At 42.6% G+C, this 25,818-nt stretch overlaps 1 protein-coding gene across 1 annotated transcript in view; it reads left to right on the top strand.

The window, feature by feature from the left end:
• The first annotated feature begins 1,025 nt into the window (after positions 1-1,025).
• Positions 1,026-25,818, top strand: part of TSPAN12 (tetraspanin 12) — a 48,277-nt gene continuing 23,484 nt past the window's right edge. Inside the window, exons 1-4 of the mRNA XM_074168530.1 lie at positions 1,026-1,166; positions 1,529-1,665; positions 15,604-15,686; positions 16,336-16,471. Of these exons, the coding sequence (XP_074024631.1) occupies positions 1,600-1,665; positions 15,604-15,686; positions 16,336-16,471 (285 nt within the window). The 5' untranslated portion in view covers positions 1,026-1,166; positions 1,529-1,599. The remainder of the gene's footprint in view (positions 1,167-1,528; positions 1,666-15,603; positions 15,687-16,335; positions 16,472-25,818) is intronic.

Raw genomic sequence — 25,818 nt, 5'->3', positions numbered from 1 at the left:
TTCTAATTTTTGTGATGGTGCCACTGCAACATCTTTATATGTATTCATGGAAAATTCTTTCCTAGTCTGCATATAAGTCTGTTTCAGATCTTCCTTTTGAAATATGGAGATACATATATGTTGAAACAATACAGACGTCAGTAGGAAATTACCAACCCAATCACCAGATGCACACACACTTTAACAGAGACACGATGACTTTTTCAGCTTAGTCGTAGCACCTGTAGGTATTATGCACAGTGTGGGGCACATCAACGGCCATTTTGCCGAAATGATAACTGCAAATTTTGCCTGTTTCTGGAATAATTTATCTCCAATATGGCTGTGCTTCTAAATTTGCTGTTTAGCGGTGGGGAGCAGGTGCTGCGCTGCTCATGACCACATTTGGGTTCGATGTCCGCAGGGTTTTATTTCCGAGGCAACAGCGCTGAAACCTGGTGAAACGCCTATGAAATCTTGCGAACGCTGCCATGTTTTCTGAGGTATTTGCCACCTTGGGCCAACACACTACAAAAGGGGGGTTTCGTGTACTTCAGCTTGGCTCAGCCCATTGCTTCACGTCTCCCCTGAAGAAAAAAAAAAGCAAACTAACCCCCAAGCCTCGCCTCAAGTGGGGTTTTGAGAGCATCTGTCAGCAGGGAATGCGCTTGGGGGGTCACCTGCTCTGGGCTTTGTCCACAGGCTGGCAGCCAAAACCACCCAGGTGGGCGCAGCTCCCGTGACGGAAACCCGCCGCCTCTCCCACCGAAATTCGGGCACGCCCCGAGCTGTCACTTCCACTCGGGTACGTTTTCAAAGTCGGCGGGCGGTAGAAACACCTCTGCTTCTCTTCTCCTCGCCATCAGTGGGTCAGGGCCCACAGGCCCTCCCTCACCCCCTCAGGGCCCTGACGGGGCGGGAAGGGCGGCGGCGCTAGGACCCGGCGGGCGGCGGGCGCGGGCGGCGGCGCATGCGCGGGCGCGCCGGTGCAGCTGGTCGCCGCCGGGCTCAGCGGAGCGGAGCGGGGCGCCGCGGGCGGGGGCGGAGGGGGCCGGGGGCGGCCGGCGGGACCTTCCCCTCAGCGGCTCGCACCGCCGGGCATGGGCGCCGCGGCTCCGCGCTGTGTTGCCCCTCCCCGTCCCCATGAGTCCTCGCCGGAGCAAGTGAGTGAGGGGGGCGCCCGGGCGGTAAGTGGCCACTGTCCCCCGGCCGCTCGCCCCGGGGCAACGAGGAGGGGGCCGGCGACCCCGGGCCGCGCCTCCGCTACCCTCTGCTCCCGGCGCGGCCCGCGGCTTCTCCCCTCTCCACGGTTTTATTATTTATATTAAAAAAAAAAAAAAAAAGTGGCCCGTCAGCATCCCCGGGCGGGGCGGGCGGAGAAGGGAGGCTGCCGGGGGTGGGCGACCGGCGGGCGCTGCGGGGGTCGCCGCGGGGCTGGGCCCGTCCGGGGCGGACCTGCGGCTCGGGACGGCTCCGCCGCCTCCACCTGCGCGCCGGTTCCTCGGCAAAGGGGAACTCGCACGGCCCCTCTCCGCCTCTTCCCCTGCAGGGCGCTGGCGGCCCGGCCTCGGGCGGGAGGATGTGGTGAGAGGATGGGGCTGTCTCCCGCGGGGGCTCGCCATGGCCAGGGAGGACTCGGTGAAGTGTCTGCGCTGCCTGCTCTACGCCCTCAACCTCCTCTTCTGGGTGAGTGGAGCGACCCGGGCCGGGCCGGGCTCCCGCTGCCGCCCGAGCAGGTGGCGAGCTGGGGCGGGGGGGGGGTGGGGCGGGGGCACGGCCACCTCGAACCGCGGGGCTACCCGCACTTGGCAAAGGGCTACAAGTTGCCTGCCTCCGTGTATGCCCCGTGTCCGGCTGTTCCCATGAGGGAACACTGATTTAAAAAAAAAAAAAAAAAAAAAAGCCTCTGGAAACTAGTTGGAAGTAAAATTAGATGTGGTATTAACCTCGTGTTATAAATACACGTGTGAATTTGTGCACCTATAATATGTAGAGAGGGAGATACTCACAAGTGCTGTGGCTTCCTGACTGGGTGAGTTTCAGAGCATCCCGTGGCCCCAGCTGAACTCCGAGCTCTCGCAGGTACCTGAACAGTCAGCTGCTCCGAAAAGGCCTTGCCCAGAGTCTTTTTTGTACTTTCAGTGGCCAGATCCTAATTGGAAGGCAAGGCCTGGGGTGATCTTTCTTTTGTTTTCAGTGTTTCGGTCACAGGTGTATTTATAGCAGCAGGGTTTCTCGCTTTCCAGCATAAGTGGGTGTGATCAGCGCTTGCTCCCAAAGTTCCACAGCTCTGGACAAAAAGCGTGATGGAGATTGCTCAGAGTCCTCACTCACTTTCACCAAATGAAATCTTCACCTGAACAGTTGAGATTTATGCTGGATAAGGGCAAAAGGTGTTACAACCCAGAACTGTTCACAGCCACTGACTCTTGAGGTGCTGTAGACTTGAATGATGCAAGGATAACAATTGCCTGGGATCGAGCTTAGTTGGATTTGAGATGAAATCCTGTGATTACTGAAAATTGTGAAGATGAGAATATGAGTGAGAGAGAAAAGTGATAAACAGCATTTGGTACAGAATGGTACTGTTTATATAATGCAAGTGATCTGAAATTCTGTTGAAAGTATGTAGCTTTGTATATTATGTAAAGTAGAGGAGAAAAATAAGTTATTTCTGTAGTGGACATAGGAATATACTTTCCTTATCTCCTTTTAATAGGAGATAAGGAAATCTTTTAATAACAGGATAAAATACAGCATACATGTTGTTCATTGGATACTGTACAGCATCTAAAAAAACATATTTTCTTTTAAGATGAAGGTTGCCTGGGTTCAGCTGACCTGAGTTCAACTTTGGATTTTTACACATAGACTTGAGTTAGACTTGAGTGAACAGACATCCATATGGTGGAAAACATCCTGTCCTGCAGTTCACTGCTTTCCTTTGGTTCCTGTGATTCCTGCCTTGAGCTGTCCTCATCGGTTCCCATTCAAACCTTAACTCACTGCTGTCTGTCCCCTTAAACTTACTCTGCTCTTTTCCCTTGCTTGTTGGCTGCTGGGTCCCATCAGATTTATTATTCAGTGACAGCTTATTATGGTTGAAGCCGCTATTTAGATGGTACCCAGGTAACCATCTAAATGAGGTTGTACCCCTGTGCTGTGTCAGTTGGTCTGTTGCGTGGTGATGGGGACTTTGGTGCTGGAGCTTCATTTCTCAGTCCTGAGATGCTTTCTTTGTGTAGGAAAGCCTGCCCCTATCTTTGGAGGGCACTAGTGCATTGTGTTGCAGTTCTCTAGGGGAGATCAAACTCTCACCTGGGAGATTTAAATGCGTCTGCCTGCCTTGCTCAATTTTTAATCTCCTTTCCACGTCAGGTTGCTCCTTCCTACTTTTCATTGTTCTTGAACCTCAGGCGTGGAGCTACTCAGCACCTTTGAGCTTGGGAGTGGAACAGCATTAACTACAGCTGTAATGCAGTGGTGCTGTTAACTTTTTCCATTCTTAATTCGTGTCTAGATTTGGTTTAAAGCATTCATGGCTAGAAATAATTTCTCATTCTTTCAATTTTTTTGCTTTTTAAATAATGATGTCTCAGATCACCCTTAACTACAAAAATTTTAAAATTCGTCCCTGTTCCCCAGTCGTACAGGAAAAAGGATCTTCTGAGTCTGTTGTGGTATGTGTCGTGGTGACAAGTCGTAGGGAAGAAAATGTTAACTTCTCACGCTTGTCTCCAAAATATAAAAAATGTCAGTAGTTAATCTTCCTAGCTGAGATCAGGACACTGGAAATTACACCCTAGCAGCAAAGTGAAATCTGTGTAGTGCTGAAGCATGTGAATATGTAATTAAATAATAAATGCCAATATAGCAGATGACTTGCACCACGACGTTGCAAAGAATTAAAGCTGTCTTCCATAACGCATATAAAATTAAAGGTGTTGGAACTCAAATGAAAAATTCACCAGTCTGTTTGGAATTCTCTGCATTTTACACAGCAGATGAATGCAATGGTTTCATTCAAAACAAATAAGCAAAAAAACCTGAGTCTGCCAGAATTGTGTGGTAAGAAATAGGATGCATGGTGGGTGGGTAGTTAAATGTATTGCATTTACATCAGACTTCTTTGGAGCAACATGTGTGTAAAAACCTCTTTCTGCTTCCTATCTGGTCCTGTCCGGATGTGTATTTAACAGCTAAATACAAATCTGCTACGAGCTGCTTGTTGTAGTGAAATCTCCCATATCTTCTTCTCTGTCAGAGCCTTTTCTGAGTGTCAGGGCATGACCCCATGGGGCCGAGTTTTATTGTGAAAAGTTCCCCTGACAGCAGGTACCCACTGGTGTGGGGATGGGGGGTGTGATTTCCCCTTGCTGCCGCTCTTCCGTTTGGAAGGCTTTAGCTTGCCTGTTGCTTATGTTAGCGCTTACTGTGATAAATACCAGCCCAGGTTACGGGCTGGATGTCAGGAAGTTTAGAGTAGATCAGTCCCTTGAAAATGTGCAGCCACATTCCTCCTGCGTCATGAGAGCGGCGGGATCTGTCCCAGTGGGTAAAGATGGGAGCAGTGTGTGATTCCAGAGTCTACAGACCTGCCAATCTGGGATGCATATGTGTGATTCTCTGCCAGCCCTATCTTGGAGGGCTTTATGCTTTCTCTTGCTTGTTCCTTCCTTCCCAAGGGCTGTTGCCTACAAATGTCTTCAAGCCTATTGGTAACATCCCCAGTTGCTGTGGCAGTTATCAGTGTTTGGTTGAAAACAGTGAAGATGTGTGTGGTGACTTTTTAAAATCATGGTTTGTTTGAGGGTCCTGGCTGGAGTAGGGTGACATTCTCGTTTTGCTGTGGTGGTGTCTGGCAGTAGATCTAACCACACATGGTGCAAAACGAATTGCTTTCTCCTCCAAGCTGGGTATTGATGCTTATGAAGGCCTAACAAAAACTGTGCAGGAGCCAGTAGTCACTGTCTGGTACATTTTGATTGACAGCCTTATAGAAAGGAACATCAAAAGTAAGCTTCAAGCATGTTGTGTGTGCAACTGTCCCAGTGTGTCTGCGATGGGACTCCAGCATTTGTCATTGGCAGCCTGGTGAGGGCAGGCTAGTGCCTGTGAAGCTCCTTGAGAAGATGTTACGCATAACAATTGGCTAATCTGACCATCAGTCTTGCTGAAAAGTTTAAGATGCGGCTGGTTGCCCACAACACACTAGTGTCTTCATAATTTGGTTGCTGTTGGAGCCTACAGATGCAGAGAAGTAAGAGAACATTATTAGTCACTCTGCTGCCATCCTTGTAGCTCCTCCAGAACATTACTTGCAAGGGTACAGCTGTGTGTTGTCTTTTTGGAAAGAAACTTTTGTTACTGGGCTCAGCTGATGAGCTGTGATGGGTAACTGTAGACAGGGCAATGTAGTTGTGTGTGCGTGAGAGGGGAGCAGGCGATGTTTTTTCTTACGCTTTTTGTCATTTCTGGCCTGAAGGCTGCTTAATTGTAAATAATTCATAAGCAATCAGCTGGAAGATCAAGGCTTTGTTTTAGTGGTTCATCCTGTTTTGATAATGGACCAATAAATGTACTGCCTTTACTGCTCCAGAAAAACATTGGTTTTGTGGATGTGAATGGATCGGTACTTCTGGAGCTGCGACTTGCAGCAGATCTTGAAAGGTGTTTTCTTCTGAGGTGGGAATAAATCTGTTGTCAGTGCTCTAATTGTTGTTGATTAAGTGACTGACTGTGGTAATAAACCTGATGGTGCCCTTCTGGAAGCTGTTGAATCATGTCAGTTGAATGATGCATCTAACTGCTTGATGTCACTTTCAAAGCAACAGGAGTTGAAGTTTCAGGACCTCACCAGTCTTCTAATTTTATGAAGTTTTTTTGACAGTGCCCTGGACAAGGAATTTCAGACTAAATCCTGCAGTTAACATTTGGTTACATTCTTCTGTCATCCCCAGGTATAAATGAGCATCACTTTGAGACCCAACTTGATTTCTGCAGGTCTCTCTTCTTACACTCTGTAACACTGCTATTTTCAGCGTTCTGGACAGCCTAATAAAAAGAGGGGACTTTCAAAGATGTATGATTTGGTGTTTGGTAGTCAAGACTTACTGCTTAACTAGGCAGATTGTCTTAGTGGTGCTTGAGAGAAGACATGCTCCTACTGCTTCCTAGTTTTCTGTTCTTAGTGGCAATACTGGTCCTTGTTATGTCTAGATAGCATGTGTCAGGACTTGGAGAAATTTAGTTTTGACAGCTCTACAAACATATTTTATGCAGTTTATGAGACTACAGGGCCTTTCCTTCTGCTGAGGCTTTTCTGTGTCAGTGAGCTCCTGACGCTGTTCCAGCTCAGTAGCAGTCATGAATGTAACATGAGCATCTTCATTCATTTTGAGCACTGTATAACTTGTCCTCACAGAAATCCTCCTCACCACATTTTGCAGTGTTGCCATTGGTCTTCTGTACTTTGCTGCAGTCTCTTTCCCCATTAAAACACCTTTGCAAATGTTTATGCTGGGGAGACCTTCAGTCGCAGACTATGGCCAGCCCATCATAATGGCACAGGCACAACACAGGAGGTTATCTGAGGGCGATGGCCCCTAGGGGTTGTACTAGAACAGGAACTAGAAAACAGTGCTGAGCACAGGGAAAATTCAGTGTCCTGGCTGCTTACACTAGTAGAGGATTAAGTATAGCAATAGCTTTGAGAGGTACAGGCCTGTTTTACTTTTCTTGGTAGCTCAGCCACGTGTGTTCTCTCAAAAAAATTATAAATAGTCAAAACTGGTGAACTGGTAGTGATAGTAGATGCAAGTAAAAGCAGCCCAATTTTTTTGTCAATTTTCTCATTTAAAAGAAAAAGCAAAATACAGATAGCACGCAGGACAAAGTCTGTATAGGCTTTCTGCCTTGAGAAAACTGCCAGCTTTTTTTTTTTTTTTTTTTTTTTTTTTTCTGGTGAGCATGTGAGGCGGAAAGGAGGAGCAGCTGCCGTTGTGTTGCTGGTAATTGAGGATGACTGCACTATAGTGGCTTGGGCAAATCAAGGTTGTAAGTTGCAGATGACTGTGTCATAGGTAGTAAGGCTCTCTTAACCGATGATTAATAGTGTCACTGGATGTTTGAGCTAAGTCGGCAATGTTGCCACATCCTTCACCTTGTGAGGTTTTTCTGCCTGGGGATACGCTGTTTTTGTTGAGAAGTGCCTCAGCTTTCCTTCACTTACATAGCAGTACTATCTGATTTGGACTATGTGGTTGCAGCCAATAAACCCTCCTGGCAGGCAGTGGAAATTGTTTTGCATCTATCTTAAATTTGTGCTTGTGAACAAAAAAATCGCATCAAATGAAAGAGGAGCAAGCTTTCAGTTAGTTTTCCTTTTGTTTTGAATACTTTACACACTTAAATCTTCTCGTTTTGGCTATGCATACCACCTGAGAATTTCAAGCAAGGGAATATTAGCGTTGTGCAAGGAAGTATTTAGGGTGGTTGGAAGTGGTGGTGTTGTGTTTCCTTCTTTTTCCAACCTCAGATGTATGTATTCAGTCTTGTAATTTTTTGCTTCGTTTTTCAAATCTACTGTGACATGAGAAAAAAAATCAGTCTATCCTTCCTTCCCTGGAACCAGATTCTGCACAGAGGTTGAGTTTCTGCTGCTTTCCAGCTTCAGCTCACATTGGTGGGATTTGTAGATACTTGGTATGAACAGAATTGTCAAATTTTTAAGGAATTTAAGTAACTGATAATACCTGTTGAAATGAACGCTGCCTGTCTGGGTACCTGTAGCAGTGTAAACATGGGGTTCGTTCTAGGCTAATATACTCTGCCTTTAGCGACTGCAGTGTAGATGTGCATAATTGAATCCTGATTTTTCTCAGCATTCTTGTATAAAGAAAAATACACTGGCTTCTGTGGGAATATGGTGTCTTTTAAAGGAATGTTTTCAGCAGAGCAAGCTATAGGCGGAGTTCTAAAGGAGCAGAAATACTTTTAATTCTGGCCTTTGAGAAATCTCGTACTTCTTGATGTCTTTAAGCTGCAATATTTATATAGCATTGTTGTGTTACCAGATCGTGTCCTAACGAAGTAAGGCAGAGTTCAGTCATAAGTCAACTTTGTATCTACTTCTGTATAACCCTTTATACCACATACCTTCGTAGGTGACATGGCTCACCCTGCGTGGCATGTCAATGGTGAATTTGTAGATGAGTCTCTGCAAAACGGTCCTGAAAAAAAGAATGGCTTGATATGATGATGATGAAAAGGAAAAAAATAAACCCAGACCCCACCCTGATTTTAGAAATAACATTAATATGCTTCTTAAAGGGCATTCAGAAATCAGTGAAACACGGATGTTTTTTGTGTGGTCCTAACGATTGATTGTGTGGAGCTCATTGCACCAACCATGAGAACGAAGGCACAAACCTGTGCTGACTGGATTTGAGCCAATAGCTCAAGGGGAAGGAGAAACTTCAAACTATATCCTTATACTGGTAAGGACCATCATTTCCAGCAGAACTGGGAAGGTGCATCTGGCCTGTAGGTACTTGCGTTTATTTTTTTCCTGTAAATTCACATTTTTTTCTGTAGAAGATAGATACCCAATTATTCATGAATCCCCAGGCACTGCTTCTCTAACGTGAAGATTTTCATCATCTCAAAATCTGTGGTAGACACTAGACAAGGTGCATATGAATAATACCTATTTTTTAGTGTCTTGTAGCTATTTCCCACGGTATAGGGGACAGTTTAATTTCATGCAGTTTGATAGAAGCATGTGATTTAATTTAAAAATGCAGGTTCATTTTAGTAATCTTCATGGGTATTCACGTGTAAAACAGGAAGGTTAAGTGATGTACCCACAACCAGCTGATACGTAGGTCTGTGAATCGTAGGAAATACATACCCTTTTCTCGTATCAGTCTTCCAGTTGTGTACCCGGGCTTTAAAAATCATTTGCCTGCTGTCTGTCGGTCCAAGAGAGATTGACTACTGCCTGTGAACAGAAACAAGTTCTTACAGAAAAAAAAAAAAAAAGAATTTATTGTGTATAAGTGAAGATACATCATCTTGAAGGTGGTGTGTGCTTTTGATGTGGATCTGGACACTTGAGCTCTGAGCATATGAGATGGTTACTTTTGAGGGAAGAGTGACACAAAAGGTGTCCTAGGTAGTCACAGAGAGAGTGGATGCAGAAATATATGCAATTTCTTAGCCCTCTTTGCCTTTGCCTTTACATGACGTGACGCGATGCAGAAGTTGATACCTGGGTGTGACACTGGGAAGAACGGGCTGCGAGATGAACTGCGTCTCGACCTGTTTGCGTATTTGGGCTCTCATTTCACAGTTCTTCACGCTGCGCTGCCACAGGATCCTTGCACAGCCAAGTGCTGGAAAACTTCCCCGCTTCCCTCGGGAGGGTGACCCTTTTGCAGCCTGTCAGTGCTCCCACCCCCACCCCCCCCCGGCAGTTGCCTCATTGCAAAGGGTGCAGGTTCCAGCCCGTGCCAAACACGGAGCAGGTTGTTCCCTGGCTGTTGCAGCTGTGCAAGCAAAGCCGGATTCAAAGCGCAAATAAGTACATGCTTCAGCTGTTGGCAAGCGGGAGGGGACCAAGACGTAACCCTGTGTAGGAACCTTAGCTAAAACTCAGTGTTGGCACGTCTGTAGAATGAAAGGTGCGTTAGTGGGGAATAGGGGAATTTCCTTTTTTATAGGCCACCCTTCGTTCTGTAAACATTCAACTGCTTTTGCCAGGTAATAACAGAAAAACAGGACCTCTTGTCCTTCCCTCCCCTGCCCTTATGCCCTTCTCTCCCAAAAAAATGCAGTCGCCTGTTTGTGTCATCTGAGTCATCTGTGTTTGTTCAATGATCTGAATATTGAACTTAATAATGAAAATCCTGTGAAAACATTGCAACATGCTCATTCATGACCTTGTAGTGATTTTGGCCCCCGCCCACCTCTGCAAGTCATAGCTTAGGTTACCCAAATCAATTTTAACTGAAAAAATTTCTCAAGGATTTTTTATTTACTAAAACTAAATGATATATTCTGATGAATGTTGTCATATCTTGGAAGTAATTTCCTTGGAGCTGGAAACCTTTTTCTGCAAAGCAAATTCCTCCGTAGCGCTGCTGTTCGATGTTTTGTACAGGTACCAGAGCGTGGCCTGAAGTTGTTTATCCCATCTGTTTGAATGAAAAGAAACGTGTGTGATTTTTTAATGTGGAAGATACTTTAAATCTTTCTCCCCTTTTAATAATTAAGAAAACCCACCCTTCTCTCCAATTTGAGGAAAGCAACTTTCATTGTTAGAACATTAAGGTGTTAGAGCGTTTGAATGAAAAAAGTGACAAGAGAATGAAATCAGGTGTGTAAATAGCTACAGCAGTTGGTCTTGCACCCTCAAAGACAGAATTTCATGTGTATTTATTAATTGAAAATGCAGATTTATTTTCCAGTTTAGGTATGGCCTCAAAGACATTGTGAGTAGTACTGTTGCAGTAAGGGCTTAAAATGTGTACTTAATGAATAAAAGATGATTTGGTGTTTTAATTTTGATGGGTAATTTATGTATAAGAGTTCCAAGGACAATTTAAAGTATGTTTGGAAATGACCACTCCTAATAGTTGGCGTTCGTTGTTGGATATTTTAATTCAGTTGTCTGAGAAAGCTCTACTAGCTTTCAAATATCAGAAGAAACTTCTTTACGGTGAGGGTGACAGAGCCCTGGAACAGGCTGCCCAGGGAGGTTGTGGAGTCCCCTTCTTTGGAGATTTTCAAGACCTGCCTGGATGCAGTCCTGAGTAACATGCTCTGACATGCTCTGGGCAATCCTGCTTCGGCAGGGGAGTTGGACTAGATGATCTATATGGTCCCCTCCAACTCTAAAAATTCAGTGAAATTCAGTGAAAAACTTTATGCTATAAATTAGTTCGTAATTTTAATATATTATTCTGTGATCTGCATATTGCTCGTATATAAAAACATAATTTATTACCTTTGTTTAACAGGGTGAAAATATATTTAAAATTGAGAATGACAGCAGGCAGTTTTGTAAACTCTTTGGTGTCATGTTGATGGCTATATAACCTACTGTGACGGTTCAGAATGAAACCCACAGTGACTTGTGCAGCCAGCTGCAACAAATAAACATGTTTTACCGCCTACTGTCATATTATGTTTACAGCACAGCAGACTGGCTGTCATCAGAGAAGATGGCATGAAAACTTTCTGGTGAAATGATGTAATTGCTAATGTGGTGAGAATTATTTTGGTATTTTTAGTTCTCATAAACTTGCGTCCTTTCATCTGATTGCTTGATACAGATTTCTAGCAGTATTTTAAATCTAAATTAGTTACAAAACAATGGCTGCCAGTTTTTTAAGGCCACCTTTTTTCTGCTCTCCAAACGAACCAAGAAAAACTGTTATCGGACCTTGCCCCTGCCCGTGACTCCTTGGAAATGGGATGGCAGTGAATTGCAGTGACGTGACTGTTGTTTGTTGCTGGTAGGTCTGGATGCATATCAAGGTTCTTGGGGAGGTTGTTACTGTTTACTGTTCCTGTCTGCTGAGCTCATGGGCTGTTATGCTGCTGGTGTTGGTGTAATTTCTGTGCAGGTGGCTGAAGATCTGCCTCTGCCCTAAGTGGTGGGTGCCTGGAGCCTCCTTAATGTCCATTGGCACCTGAGGACGCTTGTGCTTTACAGGGCTTTACCTATGTTGAGTCAGCAGGAGGCTATGGAGGTCGGGCGTGCACGTCCTGTTCTTGTTGTAATTCCCCTGTGGCTATGGAGCAGGTGAGCAAGTCGATTGATGGGTGTGAGTTAGTGCTTGATAATCTTTTGTCGCTAAACTAAACATCAGTCATTATTACACAGGACAGTCTGGCGTTGCAAACGCATCTTTCATCCCGCAGGGTGTTCCTGCCCAGGGAACTTTTACTGGTCAGAAGGGATATGACTTTTTTCCTAGCGCTTACTTTTGCAAGTGAAGAGCTACCAAGCACCTACCAGGTTATGTGCTGTAAAATACACCTTTTATAATCAACCTGTTGCTGAATTGCTTTTTTAGGATATTGCGGTTTGCTCTTCCTTGGGCCTCTTTGCTCAAGAACTTCTTGAGTATTTGCCAGTTCTCTTTCTGAGCCGTGTCTTTATGCTGCCCCAGTTTGACAGTGTTACTGACCTTCACGGGTGTGAGTCCAGTGTGTCCCAGCACTTTGGCTTTCAGCTTGTTCGGAGTAATAATTCACTTCAGACTTTCTTCAAAACAGGGTGCCAAAGGTACCTCCCAAGGAATTTGTCTGGTTGGCAGGAGGGTGTTGCACATGCCATGTGCCTGTAACCTCTGTGTAGCAGCGAGGTAAGGCAGGGTGGGTGAGATGTAGCCTGGCTCTCACAGAGGTTACAGGGTTATTCAGGCATGTCAGTTTATGTCCAGCAAGAAACAGTAGTAATTGGCTGTTAACCATTTACGCTGAAGAAGAACAGCCAGGGGGACCTAAGTGGCTAAAAGCTTTTTTGAATGAAGTGAGAGACCTTTCATAGAGAGCTTGTTCATATGAACTGAAATAGTGTTCATGTAGTTACATTATTGGTGAAGGTTACATTTCCTAGGTGAAAGGAAGCAATCTTTGTCTTCCAGTTGCTATTCTTGATAAGTGAAAATGGAGTCATGTTCCATGATATGGTCATGAAGCGTTTCTATAGAAGTCATGTGGCCATGTGTTGGCCACAGCTTGGAGATGTGTCTGCCTAGACTTTCCCCTCACTGATTTTATGCGGGAAAAATACATATCCAGGTAGAGAAAACTCAACTTAGGTAGACAGATCAGAAATATAAGTTCTCCTCCTTCCTGATTTGCATTTGTAGGGAAGTCATTTCTTCTATCAAACTGAATAATTCTTTCAGTGGCAGGGCTCTGCTGATTTCTTTTGGTCTCTAGGAAGTCCTTTCTGTCCCCTCTGCCTTTTAGCTGTTTGCTTCATGATCTCCCTGTTGTCTCTGGGAGACTGTTGGCTACAATAGCCTTGTGATGACTCTCTTGCCTGCTAAATCTTACCTCTGCTGCAGAAGCAATCTCTTGCCCTCTTCCAAGGAATCCACCTCCTCTCCTTGCTGTATGGGAACGTATTGCCACATACTGAGGGCTGAACAAAAATGTGTGCAGCGTGTCAGTTCCTAATAGAGAGCGGGGACTGGGCAGTCCACCAGTCTGGCATGGGAGGAAAAATATTATTTAGCAAGTGAACATTTTTCTGGTACGGTTTTTGTAGCAGGACCATCTGGCTCTTGTTAAAAGTTGCTGAGCAGTTTGGTTTTGATGGACTTCTCACCCCTGAGCACCGCTGCTGTAAAGCAAAGTAACCAAATTTATCTCAAGTATTTTGCTATAAAAAGAGTGGAGGTGGGAGCTAACACTATGTCTGTGTGCATCAGCAGGCCTTGCAGGAAGGGGTGGAGGGTTAAAAATGGTTTCTGTTGCTTTTTGACCATAAGAAGGTAAGCTGGCTGCTTGTAGTTGTCTTTACCTTTCTTTGTGTTAGAAACATGTTTTTTTTATTGCTTGTGTGGTATATTTGCCTTTCTTCCAAGGAAGCAGCTGTTGCTGAGGAGTTGATGTAGGAGGAGATTCTAGTCATCTTCTTTCCCTTGGTCCTGCAGCTTCCTGCAAATAACACAACAGAAAACGCTATTTACTTCTGCTGTTCCACCAGCCAAAATAGATCCCACAGAGCGCAGAGGACATGTGTGTACGTAGTAGGCTTGTAGCATGCAGTAGCTTTCAGGATTCAGTTTGCAGCCTGCTGAGCACCCAGGGCTCTCGCTGGCACCACCCAGAACCAAGGCAGTGCATGAACTTTGTGCATCAGTTTTGAAAAGCAGGAGGAAACCGTGGGGTAGCCACTGGGACTTCTTGTGAAATTTTAAAGGCAGAAGTAGCCTGCTGTGGCTGTGCTGCAGGCAAAGGAGCCAGTAAGGACACAGAGAGACTTTTCTTACATGCTGGGTTTGAATTTATTAACTTGTCCTTCGTAACAACTTTAGGGAAATAAGAGGGCATGTGGGAAGGTAGTTGTTGAAAGCGACAGGGGAGATTAGCACTTCTCACTGATTTAAGAAGCTGTCAGTATAATGCTGAGGTTTCCTGGCACGCACCTATACAATGCATGAAAACATTAGTAATCGGGAGAGCCAGTGTGCTTAGGTCTCCGTTCACGGGTGCTAGACAGTGGTGCTTCTGAAGTCCAGAGTCTGCCCGGTTCAGCCCCTGAGCTGCAGTTCAGGCTTAGGTGCGCACGTGAAATTGGTATTTCTAAATTCTCCTTTGGGTGTGATAAACCAACTGAATTCGCTGAGATGGTTTGAGAAGTAAGCAGTGGCATTAGAAACCTTAACTTTGCTCTGTTTTGTAGGAAAGCTTAGTGGTTCACTCCTCTCCTTGAAGGTGTTTTTAGCTGTATCTCTCATCTTTGGTTTGGGGAGCATTGCTCTGCCTGTCCTGTGTGTGCGGGAGGAGACGCAGTGCTCTTGGGGCCTGAGAACATGCACAAAGGTGGGGATGACTGCTGCTGTTAGGTGAGCCCTCCTCCAGCAGGAAGGACATACTGACTTACCTGGCTGCTGCAGTTGTATTACCCAGTGCAAAATACATGGACAAGTGCCGTGAAGAGTGCCTTGTCCTCTAGTGGTACCTCTGCTACAGCAGCAGAAGAGCTGGTGCTGTCACGGTGCAGCAGGTATCTTCTGAGCAGGTTGTTCCAGTTTGGCTTCTCAAGAAAATCAGAGACCAGAGCTTCTGCTGGTAGATGCGAACTGCGCTGGGGTGCACAATAGCATCGGGTGACAGAAATCTGGGTCTGCTGAGGTGGTGGTAGGTTCTAGTTGGGTTCAGGCTCAGGGATTTACTTGCTGTAGGAACAGTCCTGGTGAAATTGTAGTGGCTTTTTGCCTCTCAAGTGCCTGGCAGGTTAGGTACCCAAATACTTTGATGACCTGGGGTTTATAATTGAAATGCAGTGAGTTTTATTGTCATTTTACCGTTCAGGAAACTGGGGCATAGTGTTCATTATATGACTTTATCTGAATGAGCAAGAGGATCAGATTCTTCTAAATTTGACCCCAAGACAAATCTCCTCTCCTATATGTCAGTGTATCGGTACTGTTGCATCCTGTATGGGGCTTCAGATTATTCTTCCCTGGCTGTGTACCTGAAGAAGGCTTCGTGGTTTCACACAGACTGGTGGATATCACTTGTGAGCCCTGACAGGGTCACTGATTTTAGCAGCATAAACTCTCCCTGTTGTTTCTGTGGTACATTGTGCAGTGGTGGGACTTGAGCCGACACTGGGATCACTCCACTGGGTAGAGGAGAAGGTATTTCGGACATTAATTATCTATACTGGAAGAGAAGATAATTGTCACTGGCTCCCTAGGTACTTGGACAGCAAACCAACTCTAAGCATACAGAAGCACAGTTTTGGAGATGGTGTGCTGTTTGGATAAATGAATGCATGAAAGATGTTACTCATGATTGATCCTCTACTTAAATTATGAATGACCTTGAAACTTTTTTAAATGCATGATAAACAACTTCATCTTTTCTTTTTAGTTGATGTCCATCAGCGTATTAGGTGTTTCTGCTTGGATGAGAGACTACCTGAATAATGTTCTCACTTTAACTGCAGAAACAAGGTAAAGTTTTCCTTAAACCTGTTAATCTGTGTGGGTGATTGATTGTGGTGTATGTTTTTCGTTCGGTATGGCAAGTTTCCTAATTAGGATTTCTAGAATTAAGAAGCCTTCAGTTGAGCTAATTAATGTTTTGTTGAAAGGTGTGTTTTTGCAACCATTTGTGGCTTCAGTTGAAATTAGGGAAGGGGAAAAGATATGATTTTAGTCTTGTTTTATTCCTGTGCCTTTCTCTGCTGACAGGGATCGATTTTTGGCCCTTTGCCAACATGTATCCATATTATATTACTGTTTGGTTTTTGAATACTTTATTCAGTCCAGAGATTTAGGAATGCTGTTAGTTTTATTACAGCAGTGCTTATGAGCCCTAGTGATGGAACAGGGCCTCATTGTGCTATGAGCTGTGCAAGTGCAGGACAGGGGGATTGCCTTTGCCCCAAAGAGATTTCGGATGATGCATTACTTTCTGGTTCCTGAATGCAGCATTTGACTTTAAAACCACATAGAAGAGATTTCTATGAAACTTGTAAGGTCCTGGAAATATCACATCTGCTATTCCACCGTTTTTGTTTTAATGGCTATATTACATTTTTTCTTCTGTATCATGTTTTGTGTGATTATGCCTTTTGATTATAATTCTGATTGGATTTAGGGTGGAGGAGGCTGTCATTTTGACTTACTTTCCTGTGGTCCACCCGGTCATGATTGCAGTCTGCTGTTTCCTCATCATAGTTGGAATGCTGGGCTACTGTGGAACAGTGAAAAGAAATCTGTTGCTCCTTGTCTGGGTATGTTTCATAACCTCTAAAACCAGCTAACTTTTTGCTTCACTTCAGCAGTGTAAGAAAAGTTTTAATCTACAGGCATTACATAAATACTGATTATTTTTTATTATCATGTTATGATATCGGTGAGGAATTGTAATTGCAAAGCACACAGTAGGAAAGAATTTATTGCCTAGGCTGCATTATGCTGTGTCTGAAAGACAAGCAGTGTCTCATTTGCAAAAATCCACTTCATTTAGTAGAGGAGTTGCTGAAGTGAAAAATAACTCAAAGTCTTAAGTACTAATAATTATAGGAACGTGAGTCTGAGTGTTCTGAAATAAACCCTTATTCTACCTTTTTGTCTCTTGGCTGTGCAATAGCTGAATAACCTAGACTTTGCTTTATCCCCACAGTTGGTTGTGTGTGTAAAGTAACAGCATTTGTAGCTAATGAAAGTTAATTCTGAGTGCATTCAGAAGCTTTGCTTTCTCTTACATGAATGTGGAATTTTGCAGTTGCATTTGGTTGTGAGCAAGTTTAAAAACAAATTCCAAGTACCCAGCTTTTTCCTTTGTTTGGAAGCTACGTAATTGAGCCAACAGCAGCTGAAAAGCAATAGTATCTCCTGCACAAGGCTCTATGTGCAATTTAACTTTGCTGAGGCTTTGACTCTCAAGGGAGCCAAATGCCTGACCTGGAAGTCAGCGAGTTTCAGGACAATAAAGAACATACAACCAAAAAAACCCTCCAAACCAAAAGCCCATCAAACTTGCACGAATTTCAAAGGTTTAGATTTTTAAAATGTTTAGACCATTGGCAACACTGAGGTCAAGGAGTGCCACATACCTGTATGCTTCTTAGAAGTCTAGCAGGTAGCCCCCTGCAGAGTTGGACTTTGTCTTTTAAGGTGAAGGTGAGCAGGATTCCAAGCAGTCTGTAAGCCCCAGAGAGTGGGAGCGATGGATGTGAAAAAGGTGTATCAGACCTGACTACCACAATTGCAGTAGGAGAAAGTGGAAAGGTAAAATCCTTTGGCTCTTGAGAGTATCCAGGAGTCATACACAAGTAGAGTTGGACTCCTGGTGTTTTTTTCACTGCAGTGTGTATTGGATTCTCCCAAGGTGCATACAGTTGCATTTTTCTTGTGCATTTGTGCTGGACTGAAGTACATGATACCTGGACCTCACAATTTTTGCACAATTTTTGCAAAAGTGGTCATAAAAAACAAGTGAGAAGTTAGCTGAGATTTATGCAACCTTTGCTTTTATCAAATAGGAAATATTCTGACTGCAACTAAAACAGTTGGGAAACCGTACCAAATTTTTGTATTAAAATGTCTGTCTTATTTGTAAGGTTTGGAGTAAGCTTTATTTGAGACTTCCAGCTGAAGGTCTGCAGCAGAAGTGTTCTTCAGTTGCAAGATGGCAGATGCTGTTTCTCCTCTTAGATATTTGTTAAACCTGTATACAATATGAAGATTTTGTTTCAAAGCTAGTAAAAGTTAGGAAAAACTCTCATTTAATTCTGAATACTTAATAGTTATATAGTAGTCATGCATTTTTTTATTTCTAGATTTTAACATTGCAATGTTAAAGGCAATGGAAGTGAGTCCTAAGACAGATGTTACTTAGTTATAACCACTTGCATAAAAATAATGGATTAGTGTAATTTCAGACCATATAATTATTTATCTAGTAATCTTCCTTACATACTTTAAAAGGGTTTTGTACATATTTTTGTTTTATATAAATAGTGAAAGTATTAAAAGATGGTAAACTTAATAAGCCCTTAGTTTTTATAAGGTCATAAGATTATTTTCATGAAGTGATTTTTGTTTTATAGTAGTGATAGTTTTTAATGTGAATTAAAATTAATTAAAAGGCATAAGCAACTATATGATGGAGACCAATGCTACATAGTATTTGAAAAAAAAATTGTCATTTTTGGTATAAGCCTTGAAAAAAATCATAACTAATTCAAAAGAAAATGAAGTTAAAACTTGTTTTGGCCTTCGGTTTATTTAAACTGCCAGTGAAAAGAAGAAATCATTCATAGCTTTGAATGCCATCTCGAAATAAATTATTTAAAGTATTTTTAGGCAGTCAAATTATACTAAATCAAAACAAGACATTTCTATCATTTTAAATTGCACTATTTCATTTTCAGGAGCCTGAGAATTTGCTCTTGCTAAGCAAACTGATAAGCAAAACTAAGTGATATCTTCCTAAGTATGTTAGTGTCTTTGATTAATTGTTAAATGAATGCAGTCGTGTTGTACCACAGAAGTATGCAGACATAAGTCAATGCTTCATTCATCAGACTAATCAGAAAAGTGATGGATCAACAAAATGAGCTTTTGTACAACCAGATGAACTAAAAGAAAAGAACCTTCATGTAAAACATTAACAATGTCTTCAATCATGCTTTTAATCTTCTTTTTGAAGTGCATGAACAGCCATAATGATGGCATGCAGAGTTATTTGGATACAAGTCTTGACGTTCCTGGCAGCATGCTAATTGCTAATGTTAATTGAATTGGATTTTTGGAAAATCTAATAAAGCATAAGGACCATAAAATATATATATATGGTGTGAGATGTTTTTAATACATCTGAATACATAATTATTTTCATTTGTTTGTGAAATTTTGTCTTGCAATTAAACGTTTGAAACCATCCCAGCTTCACATGGGGCATAAATACAAATTGAACTAATGTTTACTCAGCTTAATAGTAAGGAAATACACCACCTCAGTCTTCTGTGGTGCATGCTCTGGATTATTTGTAGAACCAGCAGCTTAAAGGTATTATCATTTAATTACTTCAGGAATACGTAGTCCTGAAGGCTAGTTGGGATCAAGAGCCCCTGTCTACCTTAAGTGTCTATAATATCATTGTGTTCTGTGTCATGAATGACCAACGTCCTCATGTAGAAGTGGCTGTGATGCCAGTCTAAACTGGAAGAGCTGGACTCCTCCAAGTCACTGTCTTGAATGTATGAAAAGTCCAAGGATGAGAACTAGAGTCCAGGTTTTGTGGTACTTATTACAGTTTTTCAAATAAAATTCTTTAAATTATTTTTTTTTTCAAGTCCAGAACCATCCTTTGCCTCTTCTCTTCTGAGGCTCTGTACATTTTGGATTGTTTTTAATGTCTGTTGTGCACATAGCCTAACTAAGGGAAAAAAAAATTCCCCCCAAAAAACAACACATGCATGTATTGTTTAAGAATAGTAACCTCAAGGGTGTGTGAATTTTTTTGAAGCTCTTATTTTATTAAGACAACGTGAGTAAACTCATTTGCTTGACAAGAAGAGCTTCATGAAAATCCCACTGGAAAATATTTTCCTGGCTGGAGTTTTTATTGCAAATTCTCGCATTTATAAGTATGAGTCTTCTGTAATTACAGCATTCAAACAGCACAGGATTCAAATTTGTCTGCATATGTTTTCACAAAGGGAAAACCTGTTAGAAATATTTGATGGTCAATAGAGCAAATCCTTTTACTGATTTTTATCATAAAGTTGGCAGAGAAATAAATATTCCTCAGAGCTCAACGTTTTTAGACCTGTTGGTGTGTGGTCAAACAGCTTGTTAACTCACTTACGGCAGAACCTGGTTATAAATTGGAACTTGGCAGACTAAATCTTCTATTAATTGAGTTGAAACAACCAGACAAACCATCATTAAACTTTTCTTTCTTTCTAAATTGATCTTTTCTTTAGAAGCAGGCAAATATTTTTTGTAAAGAGAAAAAAAATGAAATGCTACTGTGTTTTGATTGAAAGGGCAAACTGGAGATGTGTGACAAACCTAAGGTTCAGCGTTGCTGAAAGTAGTTTCTGTAAAGTCCATCTGAAGAATGACAGGGAACCACTGACTCTGTCACCACGTGGGGCAGATTCTTCTATACCCATTTCAGTCGCCATGTGGATGCAGAGGTGATAGGGATGATTAAATTTGGACATCTGCTATGTTGCAAGGTATCAGTTACTGCTAATGCCTTCCTAGAAGGGACCCTTACTCTGTGTGACATGTTAGCTGCTCTATGGGACCACAGCACCAACTATTCTGCAGTGCTTGTGGCTACAGTTGGCCTTAATTACTATGAGAGCTTAGTGATAATTACTTTTTGTCTTTTTTTCTTTTTGTGGAAGCATGTATTTCTGCAATAATACGTAATATAGGTTATTTTTTCTGTAATAATAAAGGATATTTGCGCTGACCCATGTGGACTCTTACCACAGTCACAGCTGCTCCAGTACCTTGTACTAACATTTGGCACTGGAATTGTTATTTACCAACCAGAAGTATTTCTTCATTATTTAACTACCAAGCGTTGAAAGGAAAGAAATTAATGACACACATACTTGGTGTAAACCCGTACAGTTTAGAATTAGACAGGACAGAGACTGAGTTCATTTTCATATTTTGTGCCTTTTGTCAGCAGCTTATTTACGAATGTGGTGTGAGCCGGAGGAGAGCAGAGATTCACAAGACAGGCAGGTCTGCCTCGTTGAAAGATGTGTTTAAGTGGGTTTATAATACTGTAGTACAAGTTTGATGAGAAGCCAGTACTGTGCTAAAACTCAAATTCAGATAGTTAGTGGTAAGTAAGGGACTGGACATTTAGCTTGTATTTTGAAGTACTGCTTGTGTGATGTCTACTTGTAAGAGAAAATACACTTAAAGTTCACCAATTTTTATTATGCCCCAGTAGTTTCAGATAGGAGCAACTTTCTCAAGAAAATAAATATAGCTTTTTTTTTTTTTTAATCTTTCCATATTTCTAACTTTGAATTGAAAGGTGAACTGCTTGAGGAGATGCCTGTATTAATCATTATTAGACATCTTTTTGCCTTGAAATGGGATAGAGGGTAAGCTTCTGTCCTGTTCACATCAGGGTTTTTAAGGTTCAAATTGTTAGATTTTGAGGTTGGTGTTGGTGATGCCGCGGTGTCACCACAGAGCAAAGTGGTGCACTCTGTAGGGCTCCCAGCGTGGTAGAGTGGTCTATGATGGACTTGGGGTCCAGTGCCAACCTCTCTGTCTGCCTGTGTAAGCATGAGGTGCATGTTGTTGACCTTGTCTTCTCCAACATAAATGTACAGTGCTGTGTATGTACTTAAAAGTCTTTCTCAAAGGCAAGTTCTTTGAAACAGTGTCCAATTTTCTTAACTAGGAGAGGGAGCTTAGAGAGGAGAGATGGAAGTTGCTCCGTGTTATGGGTTACTGGGAGGCATTTAGGGATGAAGGGTGCTGCATGCTGAGCAAACTCCGAGCGAGAGCAGCTGCGTATTTGGGCACCACGGAGGGAAGAGAGTTGGGATGGAGGAGCACGACAGGAATTGAACTGGTGGGAGTGTCCAGGTCTTCTTATGAATGCTTGGCTTAAATCCAAACGTTTGCTGTGCTCATGGTGATGATCTTCATCCTTCAAGCTGGCACTTAGCAGCTGCCTTGAATGCACAGCTCTGTTGTACCAGAGCAGAGGCAGCACGGTGCTATTTGGCGCAGTTATCCCACAGCTCAAAGTAACAAGAACTGTCCAGCCCCTTGAGGACTGTTGAGGGAAATGCCTTTAATTTCTGAGAGCAAGGCTGGACAGTGTGGTTATGATGCCGTTAAAATGTTATGATGTGGTTATGATGCAGTTAAAATGTTGGAGGTTTTTTTGCTTACTTCTGTAATAGTGAAGAGCCACTTGCTCATCCTTTTGGAAAAAGTGCTAAGTTAAAAGGTAAGTATCTGTTGACAGTTGTCATTTTATGGTTCCAGTATATTTTCAGCATGAAACATGCTGCCTGGACTTCTGTGACACACTTTTCACTGTATGCTATACTTTTAGACTCACCTGATGGGGGTGACGACTTTTCTTGTTCTTGGGGATGTTATGTCCTGAGTATTGGTTTTACTAGGTGTTACTGTGTCTGCCCTCATGATCCAAGACTTTTGGAACAAGCATTGTTCCTTTTATCTTCCTTCTTCCTGTTCCCCCCCATTCCCACTTGTTAACACTGTTAATATTGTTTCCTTCCTCCAAGTTCTTGAAAGTCTTTGATGCCCAAGGCAGTAGGAGAGATTGAAATGGCACCAGAGCTGAAAAAGACTCTGGAGTGATACTCCCTAGTAACAGAGGCAGGAAGGTAGTAATAGAAAGGTTGGTGAAGTGAAATGATGGAAGCGGGTACCAGGAAGCTATTGAAAAGACAGGAACTGATATGACAGTAGGTTCAAGGGACTGGAGTTGTTGAGGTTAGAGAGCCGGGAGTCATACCAGGATGGGAATGAGGGATGCTGCATCTTGATTGACAAAAGATGGGCAGCTGCTGAGATGATGTGTGGTCTTGCTGCCATGGTACCTTTTTTCCCCTCTGTCTTTCCCAGCTCCTCTTTTCTCACTGCTTGTTTGCCCAGCTTTTTTTCCTCTGCTGAAAGGATTTAGGGAATGGGAGGGTCCCTGAGAGCAAGGAAGGAGTGAGTAAACAGATCCATAAAGCCCAGCCAAACCTCCGTGTCTTATATGAAACGCAGCCCAGCCCCACTGTTGGGTCATGCCTTGAAGCTGTGATTCAACTGCATTCTTGCATCCACTAACTGAGTATGGAGTGGATGTCCTGTCAGGCAAATTAATCTCTCTTTCTTTCCTAATCTTGCCCTTTTGACTAATTAACCACAGAGACACTTTGCTGCGTGCACAGGGGCTGCAGTATGGGTTTTATATCTAAGAGCACTTCTTCACTCCAAATGGTGAATGTTTGAAGTGCTTTGGGGCATGCTGAGGCAGACTTATTGTGCGTATCAGCAGCAAATTGGTCTATTTTACAAGGAAAAGGGATTTTCTTGACTAAAGGAACATTTTTATGGTGTTTAATTTCCTTGGTAGAAAATAAAGAGGGGGTATAGATATGAAGGGAGCTGTGTTTCGAAAATCTGTGCAGAACAGTAAACTTTAGTTTTTTATATATATATCCTATTAAATAAGGGGAGAAGAAGGGGAAAGAGACTATTTTAAGCCGTGAGGAAGTTATGGTCTGATGTCTATCTTTACCTATGTCCTGGTCAGTACTTTACCATGACCTTGCAATGACCCTTATTCTTTGGAGTTCATTGACTTGAGGTAATTGAGCCTTGAGCAAATAAATCTTAATAATTGTCTCAAGTGTGCATTTGCTTATTTCTAAAGTAATATTTGTTTCCTTATATAAGCAAAGATTAACCCTTAAAGTAAAAATTTAAAACAGATCATGAATATCTCACAGGAGAATGGAAGCTGTTAACAAAGTCCTAACTATTCATAAATAATTTGTTTAGTTTTTAAAAAACAAAGGGATCAATCAAAAAAACTTGGACTCGTACCTTAGGAAATGAAAATGTTCATTGCCATCATTTTTTTTTTTTTAATTCAGAAAATTAGGTACAAAGGTTTTAGAAAAAATGGTAGCTATTTATATAAAACTTGGACTTTGCAAAGGACAGGCTTTAAGACATTTTGATTTTGTGAAATTTTGTGATCTGGGAAACCGAATCTAAAATAGTAGAAATATTTGATCTTTTTGCTGTGGAATGTATTTATTTGGAAGAAATGGATGGCATCCAGTAGCTGCTGTTGTAAGTTGGTGGTTTCAGCCCATTTCCTTGTTGACTTGTGACTGCGTCTCTCACAAATTTCTGTGTTGTCAAGCAAGTAAACCAAATTTTAAATCAGAATGACAAATGAACTGTTAATCCCTTCAGGGCAGGGCTGAGGGAGGGAGGAAGGGGGGGCAGGGGAAAGTTTGTGCTGTTGGAATGGATAAACAGGATTTCAGTTTTCCACGCAGCTTGTCTGACTCCATTTAGTGATTGTTGTTCCATTTTTAAAAAGCGTAGCTGGATTAATCATTCAAATAACCTCATTAGGTTTTAAACTAACAAAAGTAAAAGGAAACATAGCTTGTAACTTACTGAGGGAGGAAGGACTTTTTATTAAGTTTTGCACAGAAAGAGTTTGGTTCCCGTTGGTGATCCAGCATTGTGATGGTGGTCATCTGACATTTCTCAGGGTGCAGACAGATGTCTGGATGACTTGTGTCTCAGAAGAACAAGGCTGATGCTCTCAGGCTCTTAGGCATTGGGAAATGCGATGCACAACCCTCTTAAAATCTTCTGGCATCTGTTTTACATACCATGTACTCCAGTCTTTTAGAGATTCCCGTAAGGTTTCATTCTGCAGCTGCCTTACCCTTGGAATCTCCTTCAGCCCCTGCCCTTCCCTCCCAGAGCTTTCCTTGCCTCTCTTGCCATATGCACCACGTTGCCCAAGAAGGCAGTGTGAGCACCAGACAGCAAGTCTGAGGATGCTGGACTTGCTGATGAGCTACTCTTCATTTGCTCTGACATAAGGGTTGTGTTTTTTCTTGATTCTGGGAATGAAAAAAACCCAACAAAGTTGTTTTATATCCTCTGGGAGAAAAGAAAAACGCTTGGGAGGAGAGCATTAAAGCTTTAAAAAGTTGTTTATTAAATGAAATACAGCACATGAATGATGATTCACTAATAAGTATACTGATCCTTCAAATAAAGGCACATTTTCTCAAAAATGGAAAGATTTCTACAGTTTTGTAGACCAGATTCTCCAAAAGCTGTAACACCCCCACCATGCTCTCACTTTTCTTCACCCATGTTGGAACTTTCGACTCCAGTTGTTAGCCCCTGCCTGCTGTTGCCATTTGCTTTCATAAACAGAATGCTCTCTTGCTTTCTCACTGTCTGGAGGTGAGCTTAAGAAACTGCCAATATTTTGAGTATGTTGTGTGATGGGATATATTAGTTCTCTAGGGATGAATTTAGTAAACTGTGAAGTCTCTTCAGATTTTGTAGGCTGACAGTAGTTAGCTAGGAAGCTGTCAGAACAGATGAAATAGGGTCCTAATCCCGGTAACAGGAGCGTCATGCAGCATGCAAACCAGAAGGTCTGACAGAAGAAAAAGATAAATTAAGCTGTTCTTGTGCCTTTCTAGTTCTGATGAAATTTGGGTTGCCACGTTTTCACCAGTTGCCTAGGCTCTTGCTTCCAAATCACACTTTCAGAACACAGACGAAATGATCATAACCACATTTGGTACGAGCAGGATCAAGAGAGCATGGCTGGGCTTGTGTTCAGGTCTTTGATTCTCCTTGCATGTGGGCTAACAGCCCACTGATTTTACAGGTTATAGTAGCTGAACGCTGATGAAGTATTCCATAGGTGTGGGGAAGTGGTTGAGTCACTATCCCTGGAGCTATTTAAAAGGTGTGTAGAAGTGGTCCTTAGGGACACAGTTTAGTGGTTTACTTGGCAGTATTAGGTTTAGGGCTGGACTTGATGATCTTAAAGGTCTTTTCCAAC

Source organism: Numenius arquata, chromosome 2 (assembly GCF_964106895.1).
Source record: "Numenius arquata chromosome 2, bNumArq3.hap1.1, whole genome shotgun sequence".
Classification (NCBI taxonomy): Eukaryota; Metazoa; Chordata; class Aves; order Charadriiformes; family Scolopacidae; genus Numenius; species Numenius arquata.
The sequence above is the reverse complement of the archived record's forward strand: the minus strand, read 5'-3'. Positions and strand labels throughout refer to the sequence as shown.